At 36.0% G+C, this 20,655-nt stretch overlaps 1 protein-coding gene across 2 annotated transcripts in view; it reads right to left on the reverse strand.

The window, feature by feature from the left end:
- Positions 1-2,208: 2,208 nt before the first annotated feature.
- Positions 2,209-20,655, reverse strand: part of CACNA2D1 (calcium voltage-gated channel auxiliary subunit alpha2delta 1) — a 452,272-nt gene continuing 433,825 nt past the window's right edge. The window contains exons 31-38 of one of the 2 annotated variants that reach the window (XM_066318753.1): positions 20,238-20,309; positions 19,705-19,857; positions 19,555-19,607; positions 16,763-16,818; positions 16,485-16,614; positions 15,049-15,161; positions 12,141-12,223; positions 2,209-4,304 (exon numbers count right to left, since the gene is read on the reverse strand). In XM_066318753.1, the coding sequence (XP_066174850.1) occupies positions 4,188-4,304; positions 12,141-12,223; positions 15,049-15,161; positions 16,485-16,614; positions 16,763-16,818; positions 19,555-19,607; positions 19,705-19,857; positions 20,238-20,309 (777 nt within the window). In that variant the 3' untranslated portion in view covers positions 2,209-4,187. Of the gene's footprint in view, positions 4,305-10,541; positions 10,859-12,140; positions 12,224-15,048; positions 15,162-16,484; positions 16,615-16,762; positions 16,819-19,554; positions 19,608-19,704; positions 19,858-20,237; positions 20,310-20,655 lie in introns of those variants that run through there. The other variant, XM_066318754.1, reaches the window with a different exon arrangement.

Below are 20,655 nucleotides of genomic sequence, written 5' to 3' on the forward strand. Positions count from 1 at the left end.
ACATTCCATACAACACAAGAAGAGAAGACAGCTTTGTCAGATCACAATCGCAATTTCATGGCATCTGAACAAGACAGTATCCCTTTAGCCTCAGTGAAATATTTCTTCAAGATGATGTTTTTCTTTTAAACCATAAACAGGACAGATGCAAGTAGCTGGGAAGAGGGTGAGGCTAACTTTTCAAAAGTCTTCAATTGTTTTCAGACGCTTTGTTTTAATCTTTTTACAATAGTGTACAATGAGTATTAACAATATTAACATTGTGGTATGAACAAAATAATAATAAATCTGGCCTTTGTTAAAGGCTTGGATGTCTGATGAAGTTAGGGTAAAATTTATCCTAAGAAAGGAGTTATTAAGATTTCACCTTAGGTTGACATTCCAAAAACACCCGAGTGCATTGCGGTGCCTTCTGGCATTTATGTATTTCTTAATAACCATTGTGCTAGCATCTGAATTTTTGGGTCAGTGGTACTGAGGTTGTGTTTTGGAATTAAGTCATACTAAGCATGTTTGTTATGTGTTAATGGGAAAAAAGGTCTTAACGTCTCTTCAGTGACAGCAAAAAGCTCTCAACCACAGCAAGTAACACTTGGGTTGCAAAGGTCACTTAAAGGGATACTTCCTATTTGAAACCAGTAAGGCCAGGTTTTAAGTTAATAAAACGAATATTGTAGGAAAACTTACAAATGGCAGCAACACTGTTGTTTTTGTCAAGTTAAGCAGTAAAGCCTCAAGCATTAGAAACATGAAAAAAATCATATTAAAGTCTTAAAGGTACAGGACCTAAAAATCTTGTCAGTCAGACCTGCTATGTCATGTTAAAAACCTGTTACAAATATGGACCACAGTCAGTGTTTTGGCAGTAATGCTGGTTGTGTAAAAGAAAAAAAAAAAAAAAAAAGAGAAAGAAACCTTTCATGTTAAGTCCTCAGATCATGTTTTGCACAGTACCATGCTGTAACAACTTTAATGGTGGTTACTTGTCAGATGTACAATACACTGCATGACTCTGTGTGAACTGAACCAGTCCCAACAGTTCCCTTTGGGATATTTAAAGGATTTGAGCAACCATCGACACAGCCTTTTATCTGACTTTAAAAACCACAAGTTTTTACAGTATATTGTATTTTAAAAATCTTAATTTAAATTTTAGGATCAAGCTTCTTTCCAAGACAAGAGAAGAGGACTATGATGCACTTGAGAGTAAGGATACTTATCTGCATGAGAATTTGCATTTATTCATGTAGGTTATTCTCAGATTATATTCAGATTTTGAGATAGGTAAAGTTTAGATTGCATTTTTGGTCTATGTTTTGCAGATATTGGAGTATTTAAAAAAAAAAAAGTCTTGACCATCACTTGGATATATTCTAATATATAATTAAAAAATTATTTTAAATAATCACTACTTTCTAAAGTATTAATAAGATGAGTATCATGTTGGCTAAATGCTTACATAGAACATTATAATGTTAGCTGGAAGGCTAAATGTTTGTATAGAAACACATTGCTCCAGGTCATATAGAGGGGCAAAGGAGAGGAACAAAGGACATTTCCCTCTTTGGATAACCCAGGAGGGCTATGTGTCTCCATGGCATGGGCTTCTCCCTCCTTTTGCATTTGACCACTCTAAGGGAAGTAAAAGCCACAGATGTTTCCTGCGGCAGAATGAATTTTTGCCATCTTTCTTCCTCCCTATAAACTCTAATCAAATGCTTATTAAGAAACTGAATATGGCCTACCAGCATAAGCAAAATGTTCTAAACAGTGCAACTTGTCCATGAAGGGTTTCTTTTGGGAAACTAAGTGAAAACTATAGAGAACTTAATATACTAACATGAAATCAAAAGAGCACAACTCAAACCAAGTACTTAAAGTAACCTCAGAGTAAAAGCAGTGAGTGCAGTAATTATTGGCCTAATCCTAGAAAACTTGCTCCTCCTATACAATGTCAATTGACCACATTAAGGAAAAATACTGGATGCAGTCTTGGCATTAGAAACACTCAAACCAATTTTGTTACCAGGCAGTAACTGGTGTTAGGGTGAACAGAACTGCAGCACTATGACTGGAAGGAGGAGCTCCAAATTTATCTTCACCCTTATTATCAACATCAGCTCACCTTCCCTGAGGAGGACCTGAAGTCATCCAAGACAGTTAATTGTACTTTTAACCCCTGACATTTCTAGGTTTATTTTTTTAAAAAATCTAGTTTTTATAGATTTTATCACTGAACAACAGATCAGGATTTATTTTTTTCACTCACTGTATTCCCAAACATGAGAAAATACATAGCTGGAGCCTAGGTACATGAAAAACAATGAACCAGCCATGAGTACAACTACAGTAGACATCTGATCGTTCAAGCCATGCCATGGCTTTGAGTAGCTTCTTCAGTTTTCATAGGATATTAATGCATGCCCAATAATTTTTGTAAGCTTTTGGCATGATCAAAATTATATCAATCAATTGCCAGCATATACATACCGATGATTTGCAGTTTTTTATTTTTTAAAGAGCTAGTGTATTGTGCCATATTAGTATTTGCATATTGCAGTTGTTAGCAGAACTGTACAATACCAGCAGAGCTGCACATTCATTGGTTTAGCTGTCTTGCAATACTGTTTAGTTCTGAAAACCAGAAAAAAAAAAGCGCAAATCATATTTTGCATCAACACTATGCTACACTGTAATATTGTAATTTACTGCACCAACCTGTATCACCAATGAGGTTGTATAAAACAACTTCTAGAGTTATTATTCACAATCAAGTATCAATGTGCATACATATAGATTCAAGGCTCCCCATTTGTTTATATTTTTTCTAATTGCAGCAATCAGGTCATTTTGCTGTTAGCAATGCTATTTTCAGTAATAAATAGCAACAGCATAAGTTTTAATATTATGGGTGGGTTTATATGGAGGAAACAATGGGGGAACCTGATATGAACCTTAGAGAACATATACTTCCAAAAATAAATGTGTTAAATCTGATTTTTATATTCTTAAAATATCTGTACACAGATTTTCATGTGAGATCACTATTCTGTAAAAAATCCACCTCAACCTTTTTGTTACAATAGCTATATTTACCCTATTTTCTCAGCTTTTTCATTGCACAGTATATTCAGAGCTCTGTTTCATAATATAATTTAATATGATTTGATTGCAACACATTTCAATGTTCAATTTCTCACACAATACAAGAATCACTCTGTTATCTTTTCAATGAACTATACTCTACCATCAAAGAAAACAAACTGAAAAACAATAGCATAGCATCATCATCATGCAAGATACCCCTGGAAACCAACGTTCAAATATCACAAAGACATTTTTTATTCACAAGCATTTTTGTTTCAGCCTTCGAAGAATTTCTACTAGCTTTATATGTAACTGCATTGTGAAAAGGAGGTGAATATCACATTTAAATTAGCATTTTTTTCTGACAGAAGATGACACCAAGTTTAAGATGAAAATCACCTTTTTAGTTACACTCTCCAGTACCTTTGTATTTTGAGACACAGTAGTTTTCTCCTTTCCTTCCTTTCTGCATACAGTATTAACCTACCAAAGTTTAGCTGGCTGCATGATTCACTTTGGAAGAATTAGCCACTCATCATAAAGCATTCCAATCATGCTGAACATCTGGTGAAGACTGGCCAATATTTTTATTTTACTCAACTAGTTTGGACAAAACTGATTCTAAAGGCAGCCATCACGGTGCTAGTAATGTATATTGGGGAGAACGCTTTCCTTTTTCTTTTTCTTTTTGGTTTTTAAAACAACTGTTCATGTAAAAAGAATATAAATCCTCGAGATATCCAAAGCTTAAAAGAACCGAAAAATCATATACATAAGCTATTGTTAGGGGAGCCCTTTTACATGAAGTCATCAAGATTACACCAACAAACGAACGAATGGACAGGAGGGTTTGGGTTTCCCCAGAGGGGCACGCACAGAGGTGAGTTAGGGGGGCGTGGATGATGCAGCATTCACACACGGTGAGGGGTCCGACACTCCGACATGCAGGCGCCGCGGCGAGCTCGCGACGCGCCACGACCAGACACGAGCGCTGCCGCTCCGCCGCCGCTCTCCCGGTAGCTGACCCTTTCCAAAATGAAACTGAGGCTATCGTTTTGGCCAGGTCTGGATTAAGTTACGCGGGTTTTGGTTTAGCAAGGTCATAACTGGCAGTGTCTGCTGCCAGGTAACAGCCAGAGCAGGAGCAGCTGAGTTGCTACCATAGACCACAGTGATGGACTCAGACCAGAGGCCCCACCACAGTCAGCCGAATCTTCCTGTCGACAAGAAGAGGAGAAATCATTTAATATTAATCACAGTGAGGCTGCTTGAGAAGTAATCTACAGCTTATTCTTCAACTTTTTAAACTATTGTGGCATCCGTTTTGGTCTTATATATGTTATTTTGCTAAAATACCAGTAAAATAATTCCTGGAAGTTCCTCTGATTTTTTGATACAAAGAGAGGCATTATTACTTCAACTATAAACATGGGAGGATTAAATACTTTCAAGGTTTACAGCACACACTTATGAATAGACGGGATACTTACACCATCAGTCAAGAAATGCTACGGAATATACCTGGGGGCCCCAGTAAACATCATCTATATTCCTTAAAATTACATTAATTTTAAGATTCTGAGTATTTATTGTAAGAAAAGACAGAAGAACAGAAAAATTTTGCAAGATTAGGAAACAAATACTAGAAAATGTATGTCATCAAATGATCACACAATAAAATGAATATGGTCTGCAGGTGAAGATATGATCAAAGAGAATGAAAATCCTTTCTCTGCCTTTGGTGCTCTATTCAAGTATGAGAAGGAAATTTTCTGTTGCTCTACTTCTGCATCCTTGATGCAGTTTGAAGCTCTCTCTGAGTTGCACTGCTCTGTCATGCACCAGTAGCTATTCATTATTCCACACAGCAATCACACCACTTTTCCTCATTCTTCACCATTAATTACTGTCCTTTGGTCCCACTTTGTTTATATTTGCTTAATATAATGCTTAATACCTTTCACATGCTGGACCTATTAATTAGTCTGACTGAAATACATTTGATAGCTGTTCTAGAGCCTGTAACACCCTAGACCATGTTTCTCAAGACTGATGCAAACTTTGATTAGTACCTAAAACACCAGGAAAATTTTCCCCTCACCACTCTGTGTGACAAATCTGAGATTCATGGGTAGCTCTGAAGGCTGAAAATATTTGGTCTTTCTCTTGTTTTCACTGTAATTCTGTACCCATGGTATAAAAAGATACTTTCCATTTTTCAAAAGATTCCAAACCTCCAAGGGCAAGAAAACAGTGTAGGTGGAAAGGAATTTGGGTATATTAGCAACGGGGGAAACTTCTCGAACAGGAGCGATATGTGGAAAGATAAGGACAGATACCTGAATCTTAGCAGTAACAGAGACTGTCTGCTGGCAGAGAAATAATAATAATAAAAAATATAACAGAAAGCAGAGGAAAGCCAACAGGCAGGGAAAAGCTCCTGGACCAGACTGACATGCCAGTGAGGCATATGCAATTAATACTTAATATACTCCAGAAAAGGTTGGGGTATGTGTGTGTCTATAAAAAGTACAATCAGGATAAATAAGAAAGAGTTATTAAACAATTTTTAATTTATTAGCAAAATTCCTTAAGCAAATTTTGCTTTCTTTAAGCAAAACTTCCCAGCTTTGTAAGAATAGTAGTGCAGAACATCGAGTTTTCTCAAATGAGCGAGAACAAAGAAGTACATAAAAATGGCAGATAAGATATAAACAGGAAATAAAGGGGGGGGGGGCTGATAAAGTATTTCTTATAACCTCCCTGAATGTTACAGTGAAATGATAATACAAATTTTTTACTAAATCAAAAGCACAAAGCCAAATATGACGTTAGGGCAACTCCATCATAATACAGGTGTAAAGACAGAATCTGGAAATTACAGGGCATAGAAGGCCTTCAATGAGTTCTTTATACCAGCTTTAATGGGTGAGAATTTTAATGTTATTTATTCTGCACACAATGCATTCTTTAAAGCTGGTAGGTTTCCAAAACAGTTTGTGAAAAATATGGAAAATCAGATAAAGCAGACAAAGTAGACTCAGTATGTTATCAGGAATTATAGCATTCACCAAGGGTCGCCTTTAGAAACTTGGATGTGAAAAAAACCCAACAAACCCAGGTCCAAAAAAAATCCCCCAAAATCAGCATTCAATTACCTTAAAAATAAACAAAAATTCATTTTGTCCTAATCCTAAAGCAAATCACTTCATGTTGGCTGCCATTCTTTATTAACAGTAGCTTTTTCCAGATGTATCTCTGTCATGTGCTTGCTCTATAATTTAGTTGTATAGTTTTGGCTTAGGCTTTTGATTTTATTGGTTTGGTTTCTTTTCTTGTTGCTGTTTCAGTTTGGTTTAGGTTTTTTGTTTTGTTTCTTTTTGATTGCACTCTACAAGTTCAAAATTCCTAAGGTTTCTGGTCAACAAGAAGTCCTAAGTGAACTCTGCTGCACCAGATTTGGACTAGGATGCTAAGATTTCAAAATGCACTGAACATTCTGGTTTATTTAGTTTGGCTCTGTCACTATTTGCATCTGCATTGTGTCTTGTCATGCAGCTTTATTTCTATTTAAAGCACTTAAAAATAACCTTGTTGCTTCTTCCTCACAGTGACTAAAATTAAAAACAGAATTATCAGCAAAGGTTCCCTCTCACATGAATTCAGTGAATGGCACTTGGTGTTACCTCTTGGTATTTATTATTCTTATCACTGAAATTACTTAGAAGAGTCATCTTTGAAGAAAGTTGAAAGCAAAGCAGGAGATTTAAAATTTCCAACAGATGGGAGATGTCTGGAGAGTATAAGTAGTAAACTGAAGGTCTTAAACAAAATTGTGCTCAACATGAAGGGAAAATACCTTTACAATGAAAATGGCATCCAGTACAGATACAAAGCAAGTAGACCTCCACATATAGATTTATACAGGACTCAGATTATGTTATCTTGCATTAGACCAAATATACAGGACTCAACTTATGGCATCTTGCATTAGACTAAATACTGCAAATTATGTTGATAAATTATTCCTACCAGCATATGTACTTGAAAACACTCTCCATTCTGTTGTGTATTTCTATTTGCTCTATGAGTTTTTTTTTAACTACACCACAATTTCTCAACTGCTCTTACATTCATCAGTCATACAATGTACTATTCCTTTTGGGTTGAAAAGAAGTATTTTAGTATCTTCTTCCCCTCTCCCTAAGACTACACAGAGAAGTTTTTAAAGGATTCACAACTCACAATAGTAGAGAATTTCTTGGAAGCCTCACGCAGGAGAGGCATCATCTTACTATGAATGACAGTTTTAAACTGCACTACAGAAAATATATAAGGTTTATACACATATTTCAAGGTTAGGGAGATTTTAATCTGATATTGATCAAAGCCACATAAAATTTCTGAGGTTTTTAGACCAATTTGCAGTGGTAAACTAGCAGTTCTGCCAAGAACAATTTCTAAATATTGTCTCTGGAATCAGTTAATTCTTTCGGATTCAAAATAGTAAGTGGCAAAGAAGGTACAGTAAATCCCATCTAAATAATTTTTTTTTTCTCCACAGAATTTCGCACTGTAATTTTCTTTTGTGTTTTGACTGTTGTCAAAACTACAGGAAACATGAAAATATAAAATTAAAAAAAAAGAGGAGAAAATCTGATTATGTGTTTATTTACGTAAATCAAAACCATCAACAGTCCCCTAGAAATAAGTGGGATTCTATTCCCAGTTTAAAATCAGATTGAGAAAAATGTCAGTTTTGTATGATACTCAAAATGCCTTTTTTGAAAACACTTCCCCTCTTCTTGAACTTTAAGAAAACTTTTCAACTGTTTCATGTTAATGTTATTTTTGAGATTTCTTCTAAAGTATCCTTTAACAAAGATATACAGCATCATTTTATCTTCTCTTTACATTATCTTATCTTTACCTCTTCTAGTGCAATTAGACACGGAACTATTTTTAAGCAGTTTCACTGAAATTTTCCAGCCCATGACATTAATCACACAAATCCTGAATAACAGATCAGCTGGGGATGTCCTCTCTTTGTTGTTTTCAAAATTATGCCTGTATATTAATTTTCTTTGGAGAGAGAGAGAATTGTAAAAGAAATGGGAAAGAATTGTTGTAAGCCATTTCATTTCACTCATACAGAAGTGTATGAGAAATTTTTTTCATTAATCACATCAAATTTCCTTGCATGCTTGAGGTAGAAAAGTGTCAAATCCAAATGCCATCTCCTTTGTGTCATGCTCTACTATGACAACTCTAGATAAGGCTGTTTTACAGCATCACATGCTATGCAAATTATTCAGCACCTTCAGAATGGAAATGAATGCTTTTATAAAACCATACCTTCATTTTTAAGTATCAAAACCACATATTCATTGCTACATATCAGAATTTCCTTGAAGACACTGCCAGTCCAAAATTTTAAAAATACACCTGGAACTGTAAATACATACATACACATATACACTAAGGCTATAAACACACTTGTTACTCCTTTAAAAGTGCACTATAACTATTTAACATACTAAAACTTTGTTTTTGAATTATAATCATTCATCGGGTCCCACTGTGCTACTCTGACTTATAAAAGGGTAAAACACCTGCCCAAAGAGCTTCTGATCTGGCCTTTGACATCAATTGTTATACCTCAAAGTTATACCTTTTATAAACATGTATTTTAAATGTTTCTTATTACATGGAGAACACCTTTGCTTTTACTCAAGAGTCATTTCCAGTTTCAATGCATGGCCATTCACAAACTTTGGATTACCCTCCATTGTCTGGACCACCAGACAAAGCTGTCAAAGGTGTTCAGCTGCCCTTGCACAGACTGGGCACACAGGAAATTCCATCAAGCTGTTTCCAGTTGCCTGGACTGTGAATCACCTTCAAAGCTCCCACTGACATACCTGGAAGTACCTTCCAAACCTGATAGGAGTAAGATGTTTCCAGTGGGGGCTAAAAACTTGGACAGGTCTTTTTTTTTATTCTCGGGCATGGCAAACAAACCTAGTGTGCATGTACAAAGTAAGAGCAAGCCATTTGAGGCAGTGATAATGACTACTTTGTTATCCTTGATGAAAAGTAAGAAAAAAACCAACCCGTCAGGTTAGTGAACCTGATCAGCTGGATTGTATCTGTGTTGGCTTCAGTGATTTAATATAACTATACACATTAATGTCCAGAGAGAACCCATTTCCAAAATCACAAAGTTATTAAAAACAAGATGGATGAACAAAATCACTTTTATAACTTTCTACTGCCAAAAGCTTATCAGCTAAAATTATATTCTGTGTGTTTCCCACCTTAAGTAGAAAGCTCATTTTGGGCATATAGAACTCAGCTCAAGGTGAGTGTCTGCTGCTTTATGTACATTGGACAGTAGTTTTTTAATTAAAAAAAGCTATGTGCAGAGCAAATTGCATGAGCAGGAAAAGGAGATGCTAATCTAGATTTTAACGTGAAATACTACTGGCTTAAAGAAAGGCCTTTCACCTTTCCCTACAACCTTCTGCTATGGCTGTGCAAGTTTCTAGGTTTAAATACAGAATAAGAAACTTCAAAATTACTCAAATAATAAACTGTTAAACAGAATTTAAAGCATTTTTTTCACTTAGGTTCAAGAGATCTAAACTGAACCTTCCCCTAACTATGAAGAGAATATAAATTACTGTGAAAATGACTTCTAAATTTCAATTTTCAACATTTCATTAATTTTCAATATGTCATTACACTAACTCTGAAGCATGCCCTGTAAGCTTTCAGTCCTGCCGGTTTGCTTTATTTGATAGACATGTGAGCATCTCCCTCTAGTGGTTTTCAGAACAATGTTGATCAGAACCCCCTTCAATCACACATTTCTTGCTCTTTAGCTCAGCAGTTCTCTTGCAGACATGTCACTTGCAGGGTAACTCATGACACAGTCCTACACCATCAAATGCAACACAGTCTAATTGCCAAAGCTTTCGTTATAAACCCCCCAGTCTGCACTTGGTCTTACAGGAATTACATAATGAATTAAAAGAAAAACCTCACCTTCTGCTATAATCAGGCAATTAATATGTTTAGGTCACAAAAAAATTAAGAAGTAAAAATATAATATTTTACTGAATTCCTACTTTAACCAAATTGTTGCATGCCATTATCTTCCATTATGAACTGTTGTGTTCATGTGAAGGCAGTGTAAACGCCTCACTCTTCTCAATAGCAACACTCACACATAACACTCCTCCTTGCCACCCCTAAGTAAAGCTTTACTTCCACAGGTATGATGTCTCTTCTATTTCTATCTTTATTTGTCTCTGGGAAAAAAATACTCCTTCTTCTTCTGGTCATTTTAACAAAGACAAGGAAAAAATGCTTAGAAGTGAAGGATGCAGACTCAGCTGGTACATGTGCAATCTCAAAGAGCCAACCACATAAACCCAACAGGTACCCTTGTCTTTGTATGTTGTGTGGGAGAGGCCCTTGTGTTTAGCAATTGTGATTTATAAGGCTACAGACAGGTTTTTTAGGATTTAATTTCCCTTAATATTGTAACAGTAATTTACTCCAGATTGCTGCTTTTGGGACTCGCTTCATTCTCTTTTCTGTTGTACGCTCAGTAAGTAAAAAAGTCTGCTAATTTTTTAAGCCAAGAACAAAACAAAAAATTAGAGAAAGTAACTGACCATCCACACCACATGAAAACTTGCAGAAAAATGAAGATAGGAGCAGACGTCATGGCAGAGGCACGACTCGTTGTGCATATAGGCTGATCCTATTAATAACGGGCAAAGTAGCAAGTAGAGGAAAGGAAAGAAAACACAGAAAAAAAGACATACAAGATGAGATATCATGCAGATTGCTGGCAGTTAGCAGAGTTAATGTGAAAGCATCCACCCAAGAGCAAGAGATTCACAGCAAATTTTGCAAATAAACTTAACCAAAACAATCCACTGTTACAAAAGACATGACTTACACACTGATCAGCACATCAAGCTAGTGAGCAAGAGTTGTACTTTCACACACAATCATACTGGGATGGTTTGGATTATTTAGAATGGCTGGATAGCTTTTGGATGGGTTTTCAACTTTAAACTTTTCTGGCCAGTAAGAAAACTTCCTTTTATAAAATAAAATTTGGTTATTAGAAAAATGCATTGAATACCAATTCTCTAAACTTTTAAAATACTACTGACATCTCAGTAACTGTGCCTCATTACAAGAAAAGCAGAGAACATACTGGAACAAATTTTGGTATACAGCAGTTATAGCCAACTAAGTGCACTGGTTTGGGACAACTTTCCATTGTAGAAATTGCATGAGGCATTAAAAATGCATTTAAAAAGTATTCATTGTGTCTGATGCCAGGCAGATTCTTGTTCAGCGCTTCTTGTCTTGAAATTTATTGTGAACAACTTGAATTCAGCATAATCTCTTTAGTATCTTTGAAAGGTACCATAGAAAGAATATTTAAAAAAAATTAGATATGTGGCACAGTTATAATTTTTCTCTTTCAAAACTAATGCGTTCAACACAGAAGTACCAGACAGCAGAGTTTTGGTGATTTCATAAAGCAATGCAATTTTAAACCTGCTAAGAACATGACCTAAGGGCAGTACAATTTGCAGAATTAGAAACAACATCCTAAAAACCACATATAAAATTTTTAATAATTTAGCAGTACTTGAAATAATATTTGGAAACATTATTATAAAAATACTTCTTCTAAGCCAAAATTATTGACTACTCGTGCAAGCCACTGAAGAATGAACTTGCAGCACCATACAGTGACCAACAATTTTATGCTCACTGATGATATTTTAGTGGGAATCATGTGTGAAAGTGCAATGGTTATAGGAAAGGCAGATAAGAAAGCAGCTGTTAAGTTTATGTTAATTCAAATAAAGTGGCTATGGTCTAGAATGAACAGTATGTTTAGTGATAAAAAAGGTTACCAGGCACCAATGTACATTTAAACACAGTTTTCACTGATTGTCTAAAGCTGCTCTACAATGTTTTATAAAGACAGCCTTAAAGTTTTACTACTTCAATTTTACCTGTTTGGCTTCATCAAAACAGATTTCAGGACCCTTTCTGTATCTAGGTTGCTTGACCATTTCACATGGATTTGGGCCTTCATCTGTTTCCCTGGTTAAGGAGTGTCACGGTTTTTCATGCATTGCACATGAGCAGGATCAACATTCTTATTTTCATGGCAGGAGAGAAGATTTATGCTAATTCATATAGTGCTGAAATAAGCATCAATATTTACAGTTTCTTGTTTAAATTTGAGAAAACCAACCCAACCATTTAGATAAATAAAAATGAAATACCTTTTTTTTTTACACTGCTATAATAAAGAAAATAAACATCCTGCACAACTTTTCAGAATATTTTCAGAACCATAAATAGAAATAAAATAAAAGCTGAATTCCTTTAACATTTTCTGTATTTTTTTCTTTTTTATCATTGTGTAAATATTTCAGAAAATATTTCATAATGCAGTAAACTTTCAATGGTGCTGATTAGTTATAGTTTCCATTACCACTGAGTTACTCTGCTATGATGAAGATACACAGTAAAAGCAAGGAAACTTGTTTGGAAAAGCAATGTCATATGCAGGTTGAACATAGCCTCTACAAACTACTGGTTCTATTATGGGTACACTTATAATCCCCCAAACACAGAAAAGATCACACAACTGTAGGCTTTGTAGTAAATGACAGGAGAACTACTGAGATCCCATTAGCATTTCAGCGATGAAGGCAGACAAAGAAAATGCTGTCCATACTACCAGAAAACAGCAGGAGAGAAGGAGGAGCAGTGACATGCTATTAATTAGCTGACTGAATATATGAGGTGCTGCTTTAGCTCACATCTCTGAAATCTGTAATTGCTGGTGTTAATGTGTACTTCACACTGCACTTCAGATGTGCCACTGGCTAATGAGAGGCACAAGTCATTGCAGCAGACTTGAAAGGCATAGATATGGCAAACTGCAAAACAGCCTTCTGGTGAAAAGTGCTTATGTTACTATTCAATATGTTAAGTGATTTTTTCTTTTTTCTTTTTTTTTTTTTTTTTTTTTTTTTTTTTTTTTTTTTTTTTTTTTTGTTCTGCTCCAGGTAGTTCACAGATTAAAGCTATTAACATAATCGAGTGCCAGAACTTATCTTAGTAGCTCTAATTTACACCTGAAGCAATCCTGTTCATGCACTATCATGGAGCAGTACAGCAGCTTCAGTGCAACAAGTGAAGAGGCCAAAGGGAAGAGCAGGCAAGATGATGGGGGATTTATTTCTACAGATATCCATCTGCCTTCATCCAGATGTCGTCAGGCTCATCTCCCCTTTTCTCTGCTGTGGCTCAACTGAAAGGGAAGTTGAAACATGAAAATATTCTAAGAGACTGTGCATAAGCAAAGCTGTACCAGCCAAAAGGAAGCAAAGTGTAATAATAATCATCTAAATAGCACCCAAAGGTCATTTTGTCTGCTTGAGTGATGTTATGCTACATCTGCATTTCACTATGTACCTTAGTTACAGAAAAAAAGGAATAGCTTAGTACTGCATAGTTGAATAAAAATAAAATAGCTCCTTTAGTCAATATAAGCCCACCCAGCTGTTCAGACTGCCATTTGAGGTCATTTGCTGCTTTCTAGTAGTTTTGGGCTCCACAGGGAAATGCAAGTCATGTGCCCTTTCCCATCCATCATGCATCATTTTCTATGGTGAGCGCTGTCTATAAATTCAGACAGTGGAAGCAGTTAATCAAACTGTCATGGACTGAAGCCAATTAGAATATCAGACTGTGTTTACATAGTTCTGTGATGACACCCCAATGTAACTTCCTTTTCAGCCCAAGCGTAGATGGAATTCCAGTTTTATTAATGTGGCAATGAATGCATTGCTTGTGCCAAAGAAACACAGTCATCTGTACCACCATCTGCTTTTCTTTCAGGAGTGGGAGAGGCTGTCTCCACAAACTTCCTGATGAGGACAGAGGTATTACTAATTGTTTTCACTGTTCTGTCACAGTAATCCAAATTATGGCTTGATTTACCACTTCTGGCATGCTGTCCTCAAGCCTACATAGAAGAGAGTATCTGAGGTGAATTTCTCTTGACCTAAAATGTGTGTGTTGGTTTTATGTATTTCCATCACCATCATCTACAGGTGTCTACTGCAGTGAACAAGGTAAAGCAGAGAGATTGGCATGAAGGTGGTTGTAAATTAAAACAGACTTTCACATGTTTTTAACTTCAGTGCTTGTGTTACAAGAACTCTGTCTAGCATGTAAGCCACCTATGTCTCCAGCCAGCTCTGAAGGTTGAACAAACCTAGGACACTCAGACTTTCCTTGCTTATGCTCTCAGGTGCCAACCCTCTTGGTGGCCCTTCACAAGACTTCCTCCTGTATGGCAATGTTGTCCTGGGAAGCACATAGCACTCCAGATGTGGTTTCACCAGTGCTGAAGAGTTGGGATGGACCAGTTCTCCCAGTCTGCTGACTACACTCTTCCTGTCATAGCCCAGGATGTGACCAGCCCACTTTTCTGCAAGGCACAGTGCCAACTCCTGGTCAACTTCTTGCCCATCCTGAACCTCCAGCTCTTTTCTGCAAATCTTTCTTGTCACTTTGTCCCTAGCCTGTCCAGCTGTGCAACTATTCTGTCCTAGGGCCAAGACTTCACATTTGCTTTTTTGAAACTTCATTGAGTTCCTGTGAGCCCATTTCTGTCTAAATTCTCACAAATAAAAGCTTTGCTCTCTGCCCCAACGACTGTTGCTTCACGTGATTTGTGATATCATCCACAAATACCTGATACTTCAAGTATTCCAGGGCCAACCATGGTAATAATGTAGATAATTACCATGGTTGGGTCATTTCTCCCCAAATACATTCCCGTATCCCACAGCCAAAAATCAATCCACACTACTAAATAACATGATTTTTAAAGGATACCCGGCTTCTCTGCTTGCATCAGTGGCTTTGGGTCACAGGAACGGCACAGCAGTTGGCTGTCACTAATAATGAACACTAGATTGGTGTTTGAAATCTTCTCTGCATGATAAAGTCTGGAAAAAAAGCCAACAAAAACCTATGTTTAAATGAAGCAAGGAAAATCATATTTGAGAAGGACACACAGTATTGGAATAAAATACTACAGCTACACAGATTTAGTCTGCCTGCTACTGCTTATCTTTTTTATTAACAAACAGTAAGAAACATTTATAATAAAATTTATAATCTTTTTGACATTTCCATTGTACCCTCCTTCAACTAGACTTGTTAGTGAAAAAAATGGAAAAGAGCATAAAATAACTTTAATTGAATTATTAGCCAGCTCTGTACTGCTACCACAGTAGCTGTACTGAGAAATAACAGCAGTTCAGCATCAACTAACACTGAAAAAAAAAACACCCACAAAAGCAAACAAAGAAAACCCCAAAACATAAACCTGTCTGTAAGAAGAGTGAAAGAGAGCATAGGATATTCATGTCATGTATTGGATGTGTATTTTTTGTATTTTCATGTCCATATAATTCTTGAAAAGGTATTTAAATTAGTAGAGACATTTTCAGTTTATAAATAAACCCAACACATACTAGCAATATGGAGGAGCAAATACAGAAGTAGAAAAAATGTGTGTTTTGGCTGTCTTCATTATTCTCCAAAGCTTTCTCCTTCTTTCCTGGCTTGAAATATTGTCTTTTTTTGTTTGAAATCTGGCTATTAATTCTAATTCTAAGACGTTTTCAGAAGCTCAAAATGTATGTAAAACTCCAGCAGGCTCTTGTATGAAACAGAGATCTGGGTCGAAGATGCTATGTTTCTGAAGCATAATTTTTTTTCACATATTATTAAATATCATCTTCAATAGCCCTCCTTATGGTGTCTGAAGAGTAATTCTTTTAATTAAAAAAATACCTTCGTTCACTTTATAAGACTCATGGCTCTTAAATCATGAGCACTATCAACTAGAAGATAAATTGGAAGATAAATTGCGTAATCTTCTTGACTGTCAAAAAAATCTGATACATAACCAGATTAGAGAAGATCATATCCCCTGGGATATTGCAGAATGCTTTTAAGTTGACATAATAAATTAAAAGAAAACAAATTGTGACAGAGATAAAAATACAATTTTCATGAAGCACAACTATAAAACAAAAAACTGACTAAAGCATTTCTACAATTCCTTAATGATTAAAATTAAAATTAATTCTAAACAAATGAAAAGAAAATGCGATTTGCCTGCCTCTATTCTTCTCTGTCCTGCTTATGTAAGTTTGGTGAAATTAATCCAAAATATAATTTTGCTTCTTATATTAGTGCACCTATGTTTTGTAAAAGAAATAAAAATCCCAAAGTTATTACTTATATTGAAGAATTTTTACCTGGAGCAGTTTATACAGTCTACAATCCCACCAAAGGATTTATCATTGTTTTCAAAGAAATATTGAGTTTGCTCAGTGATGCAGCTTGTTTTAGGCAGGGCAGCGCCGAAATCATCATCCTCCATATCAGCTGATAGAAAAGAAATAAATAAATGAATAAACAAACAAATGAACATTTTAATATCACAGACATAATGTGGAGATGCAAATATGTCTCCTGGCCTACATTCTTACCTTCTACTTCACTCAAAGTTGACTGTAACATTTTTTTCGCTTACCTGCTTCAAGGAACCTTGGAAAAGTCAAGCTCAAAAACAGCTGCTGTAAGATAGACCTGAACACAGAAAGACAATATATTTATTTTTAAAGGCACTTTTCCTTCTTTGTATTTTAACAGATAGTTAAAAACTACTCAAATATAAATACTTAAAAATATTTTTTATGGTTTTGCCAGTTATCAAATCTGTGTTCTTTTAACTTTGTAGTTTGACTTTGGTTCTTTTCCAGCATTCTCACAGGTTTTTCACACTAATATTTTATTCTCTGTTCAGGTTTGCTGTAATGTGTGCCCACAACTCACATAAAGGAAATGTTATCACACCATCCATGCTCTCCTTTTATACCTCTGTGGGAGGTGGAACAGGCATCTTGGTGTTTGTCTACAACTTAAAGCAACTGAACTCCTTTTTAACACACTAAGGGAAAATGCTTCTGAATTAGATACTTTACACTTGTTAAGGCTCATTAAATTTCTAGGAAGAAGATCAATGCTGGAATATTATATCATAAAAACAACTACTGTAGCAGTTGACTTTTAAAATCATCTCTATTCTCACTCTTGAAGTATGGACTTCATTTTCTTCCTATATGCCACCAAAATACTTAAGCTTAAAGGACTCCTTTTATTTACCTTTTTTCCTTCATTGAGGTTGGCATTTTTTTACAATTTTATTTAATTAAAGTAAGTACCAGCTTGCCATACAAACAGACCCTTTCTCCTCTACCAGCCTGTCGAAACAGGAACTGCAACAGGTATATTCTCTGCTTCCTTGCTTCTCCTTAATCTTCCTAGAGTTGTATTTTCCAATTGCCAAGTTTTAGGCTTGCTTCTACCCACAAATATGACCCAACCTCTTCTAATCTCATTCTATTCTAACACTTGTTCTGCAGAGAGAAGGGACTGTATAACTTCATTCAACCTGAAAGTTTTTTCCTCCATTTCTAGTGTGATTCCTGCGTGAAAAAACTGAATACGCCTGTCATCTTCCCCATGGAGGCATTTCCTGAAGGAGTTCTGGATTCACATCCACAACTCTGTGCTTTGTATCATCACAAGGACAGCACAGAGCAGTTATGGGTCAGAAGAGACCTGATTCTATTCAATAATGATGCAATTTGCTGGCATAAAATAGTAAGCCTTTTTAATGGCTTACTTCAGAGTTTACAGGGAACGGAACAAAAATAACAGCCTGGGAAAATTCCTGAATCTCTTGACTTAAAGGAGCACAAAGGAGAAATGATACATTCTCACTTAACCAAATGCTGATGTATCCCATATAAATTTTGAAAATGATCACTCATACCTTTATCCCACATTTTTTGTCTGAAACACTATAGCTTTCTTTAATAACCTGGTTTCTCTTATTTCCCTGTACTTGCTTTTGCCAGGTGCCTCACTAAATCCATTTTTTGGTCATCCCTACTCACTTTGCTTGCTTAATGGCCTCCTCTGCCTGCCTCTGACCTAGATTCCATTAAAAACATGGCCATAGTAAAGTACTTTAATGTTGTGCTTTCAAGTTAAACATCACACAAAATAAACCTCAGGTCTAAATTGAGACCAGACCACTGAGTCTGATTTGAACACTGATAAACTGAAGTTTCTCTGTTTGAAAAGAACTCAAGTTTCTCTTCTGGATTATTGCCCATCTTCAATTTTTAAGGCTTGCTGTTGTCCAAGAAAACCAAGATTATTTCTCTTCCTGTTAACTGAATGTAACCAACAATAAAAAACAACATACATGTAAATGTCTTCACAGTGCTTCTGTGAGAAAATTACTATACGGTTGATCAGCGGCTACATATTTTAAGTCTTAGCTTCATAAAGGAGGTAATTTATTCCAGTTTGGAAATTATCATTAGAAAAAATATATATATGATGAAACTTTAGAAAAAGGACCAGTCTCCAAGGGTGCAATTCACATCACAGCAAAAGCACCACATCAGTGCCAATTACTTATCCCAGTGTAGTGCTAAGGGAAGCAACTGATGTGAATGTCAATCAGCACAGCTCTGAAAAAGTCAAATACCCCATCTGAGTACTGTGTCAGCTCTGGAGTCCTCAGCAGAGAACATGGGCTTGTAAGTGGGTCCAGATAAAGGCCACAAAAATGATCAGAGGAATGGAGTTCTTTGCCATAAGGAAAGGCTGAGAAAGTTGGGGTTCAGTTTAAATAAAAGGAGGCTTCCAGGAGAATTTATTGTGGCCTTTCAGTACTTAAAGGGGGCTTTCAAGAAAGATGAGGACAAACTTTATAGCAAGGTCTGTTCCAATAGGATGAGGGCTGATAGTTTTAAACTAAAAGAGGGAAGATGCAGACTAGATACAAGGAAGGTACTTTTACAATGAGAATGGTGAAACATCGGCACAAGTTGCCATGAGAGGTGATGTCTCATCCCTGGGAACACTCAAGGTCAGGTGGGATGGACCTCTGAGCAACGTGAAAATGTTGAAGATGTGCCTGCTCATTGTAGGGGAAGTTGGACTGGATGACCTTTAAAGATCCCTTCCAACCCAAACGATTCTATGATTCATGTGTTTTATAAAATGATTCACTGAAAAGAAAACATTGATTTTTTTAAGACTTCTTGCTAAAAAAGCTGAAGATGATATTCTGAAATAGAGAACCAAGTGATCAATAATTCAAAATGTGATAATTTAGGCTTCACAACTGCAGAAACAAAGGGTCCAGAGAACATTTATGGGGGAAAAAATCCAAGCCAAATGGAGTTTCAACCTACTGAATAACTATACTTTGGATATAGAGATTTCCTATACACTCATACTTACCAGGCTGCTGCTGAAGCCCACCATCCAAGTTGCAAAACATCTGTTATTGTAGGCTGGCAAAAGAAACAAACACAAAAGAGGTTATTTTATTTGTCTAAACATGTGCAGACTTCCAATGGATTGCCAGCCACTGCACATGGGACTACTGACCACATAAGCAGAACGAAGTCCAGCTCCTTGCTTTGGTTCTTCTTCGGGATCACAGACTGACTGATAGTCGTAAGACTTGTTGAAGGCATACAGGGACATGTTGATCAGGTTTCGCATCAGGCCAGGATCAATTTCACCAAAGAATCTTCCAATCTGATGGGGGGGCAATACAGAGAGGTAAGGCAAAATGTTTCCAAGTATTTTTTTGCATAACAAAGTGCACAGTTGTAAATTCTCCAGTTAGGCAGTAACTATTAAATGCAGTTTTAACGAGATGCTGCCTGGGCAAGAGCAAGAAAAATATGAGAAAGCAGGCAAATCACAAACAATGCAACTTGGTAGCAAGTTTGGCATTTCCATCTATGAAGGCAACTGTAAAAATGACTAACAACCCTCCTAGAATTTCTGATGCAGCAATAGTTTTGTGATTCAGAAATGTTATCTTTAGAATAAGTGGCGAGTTAAATGCTTCCCCCCCCCCTTAAAATTATTTTTATTGGTTTTCATGTTCTGTTCTTAAGGACTATACATACCTGTTGTGTATATTCATCTCGATTGGACATCAAAAGAAATCCACCATCATCCAGGATAACACAGTCCACATGCTATTTTAAGAAAGTGAAATATGTTTTACAGGAAAGATTTGTCAATAGAAGATTCTGTAAGAAATGACTTTTTTTTTTATTTTTAAGACATCAGAAGTATCTTCAAATCACAAACCCATAGCCAAGGGCCAAATTTAAGTTATAATAATTAGCATTATCAGTATAATAAAAGTTTGAACAGATCAAAGGCTTATTTGTGGCTTAATTTCATAGAAGTTGTTTTGCAAATTCTTATTTGCTCAATACTTTGTTAGTTCCAAGACTGCTATATCCTTATTAAATCTGATTATAATTGGAACTCAGTTCATAATAAGGGGCTACAACTTCTCATGTGCTTCAGCTGTGT

Source organism: Sylvia atricapilla, chromosome 5, assembly GCF_009819655.1.
Source record: "Sylvia atricapilla isolate bSylAtr1 chromosome 5, bSylAtr1.pri, whole genome shotgun sequence".
NCBI lineage: Eukaryota > Metazoa > Chordata > Aves > Passeriformes > Sylviidae > Sylvia > Sylvia atricapilla.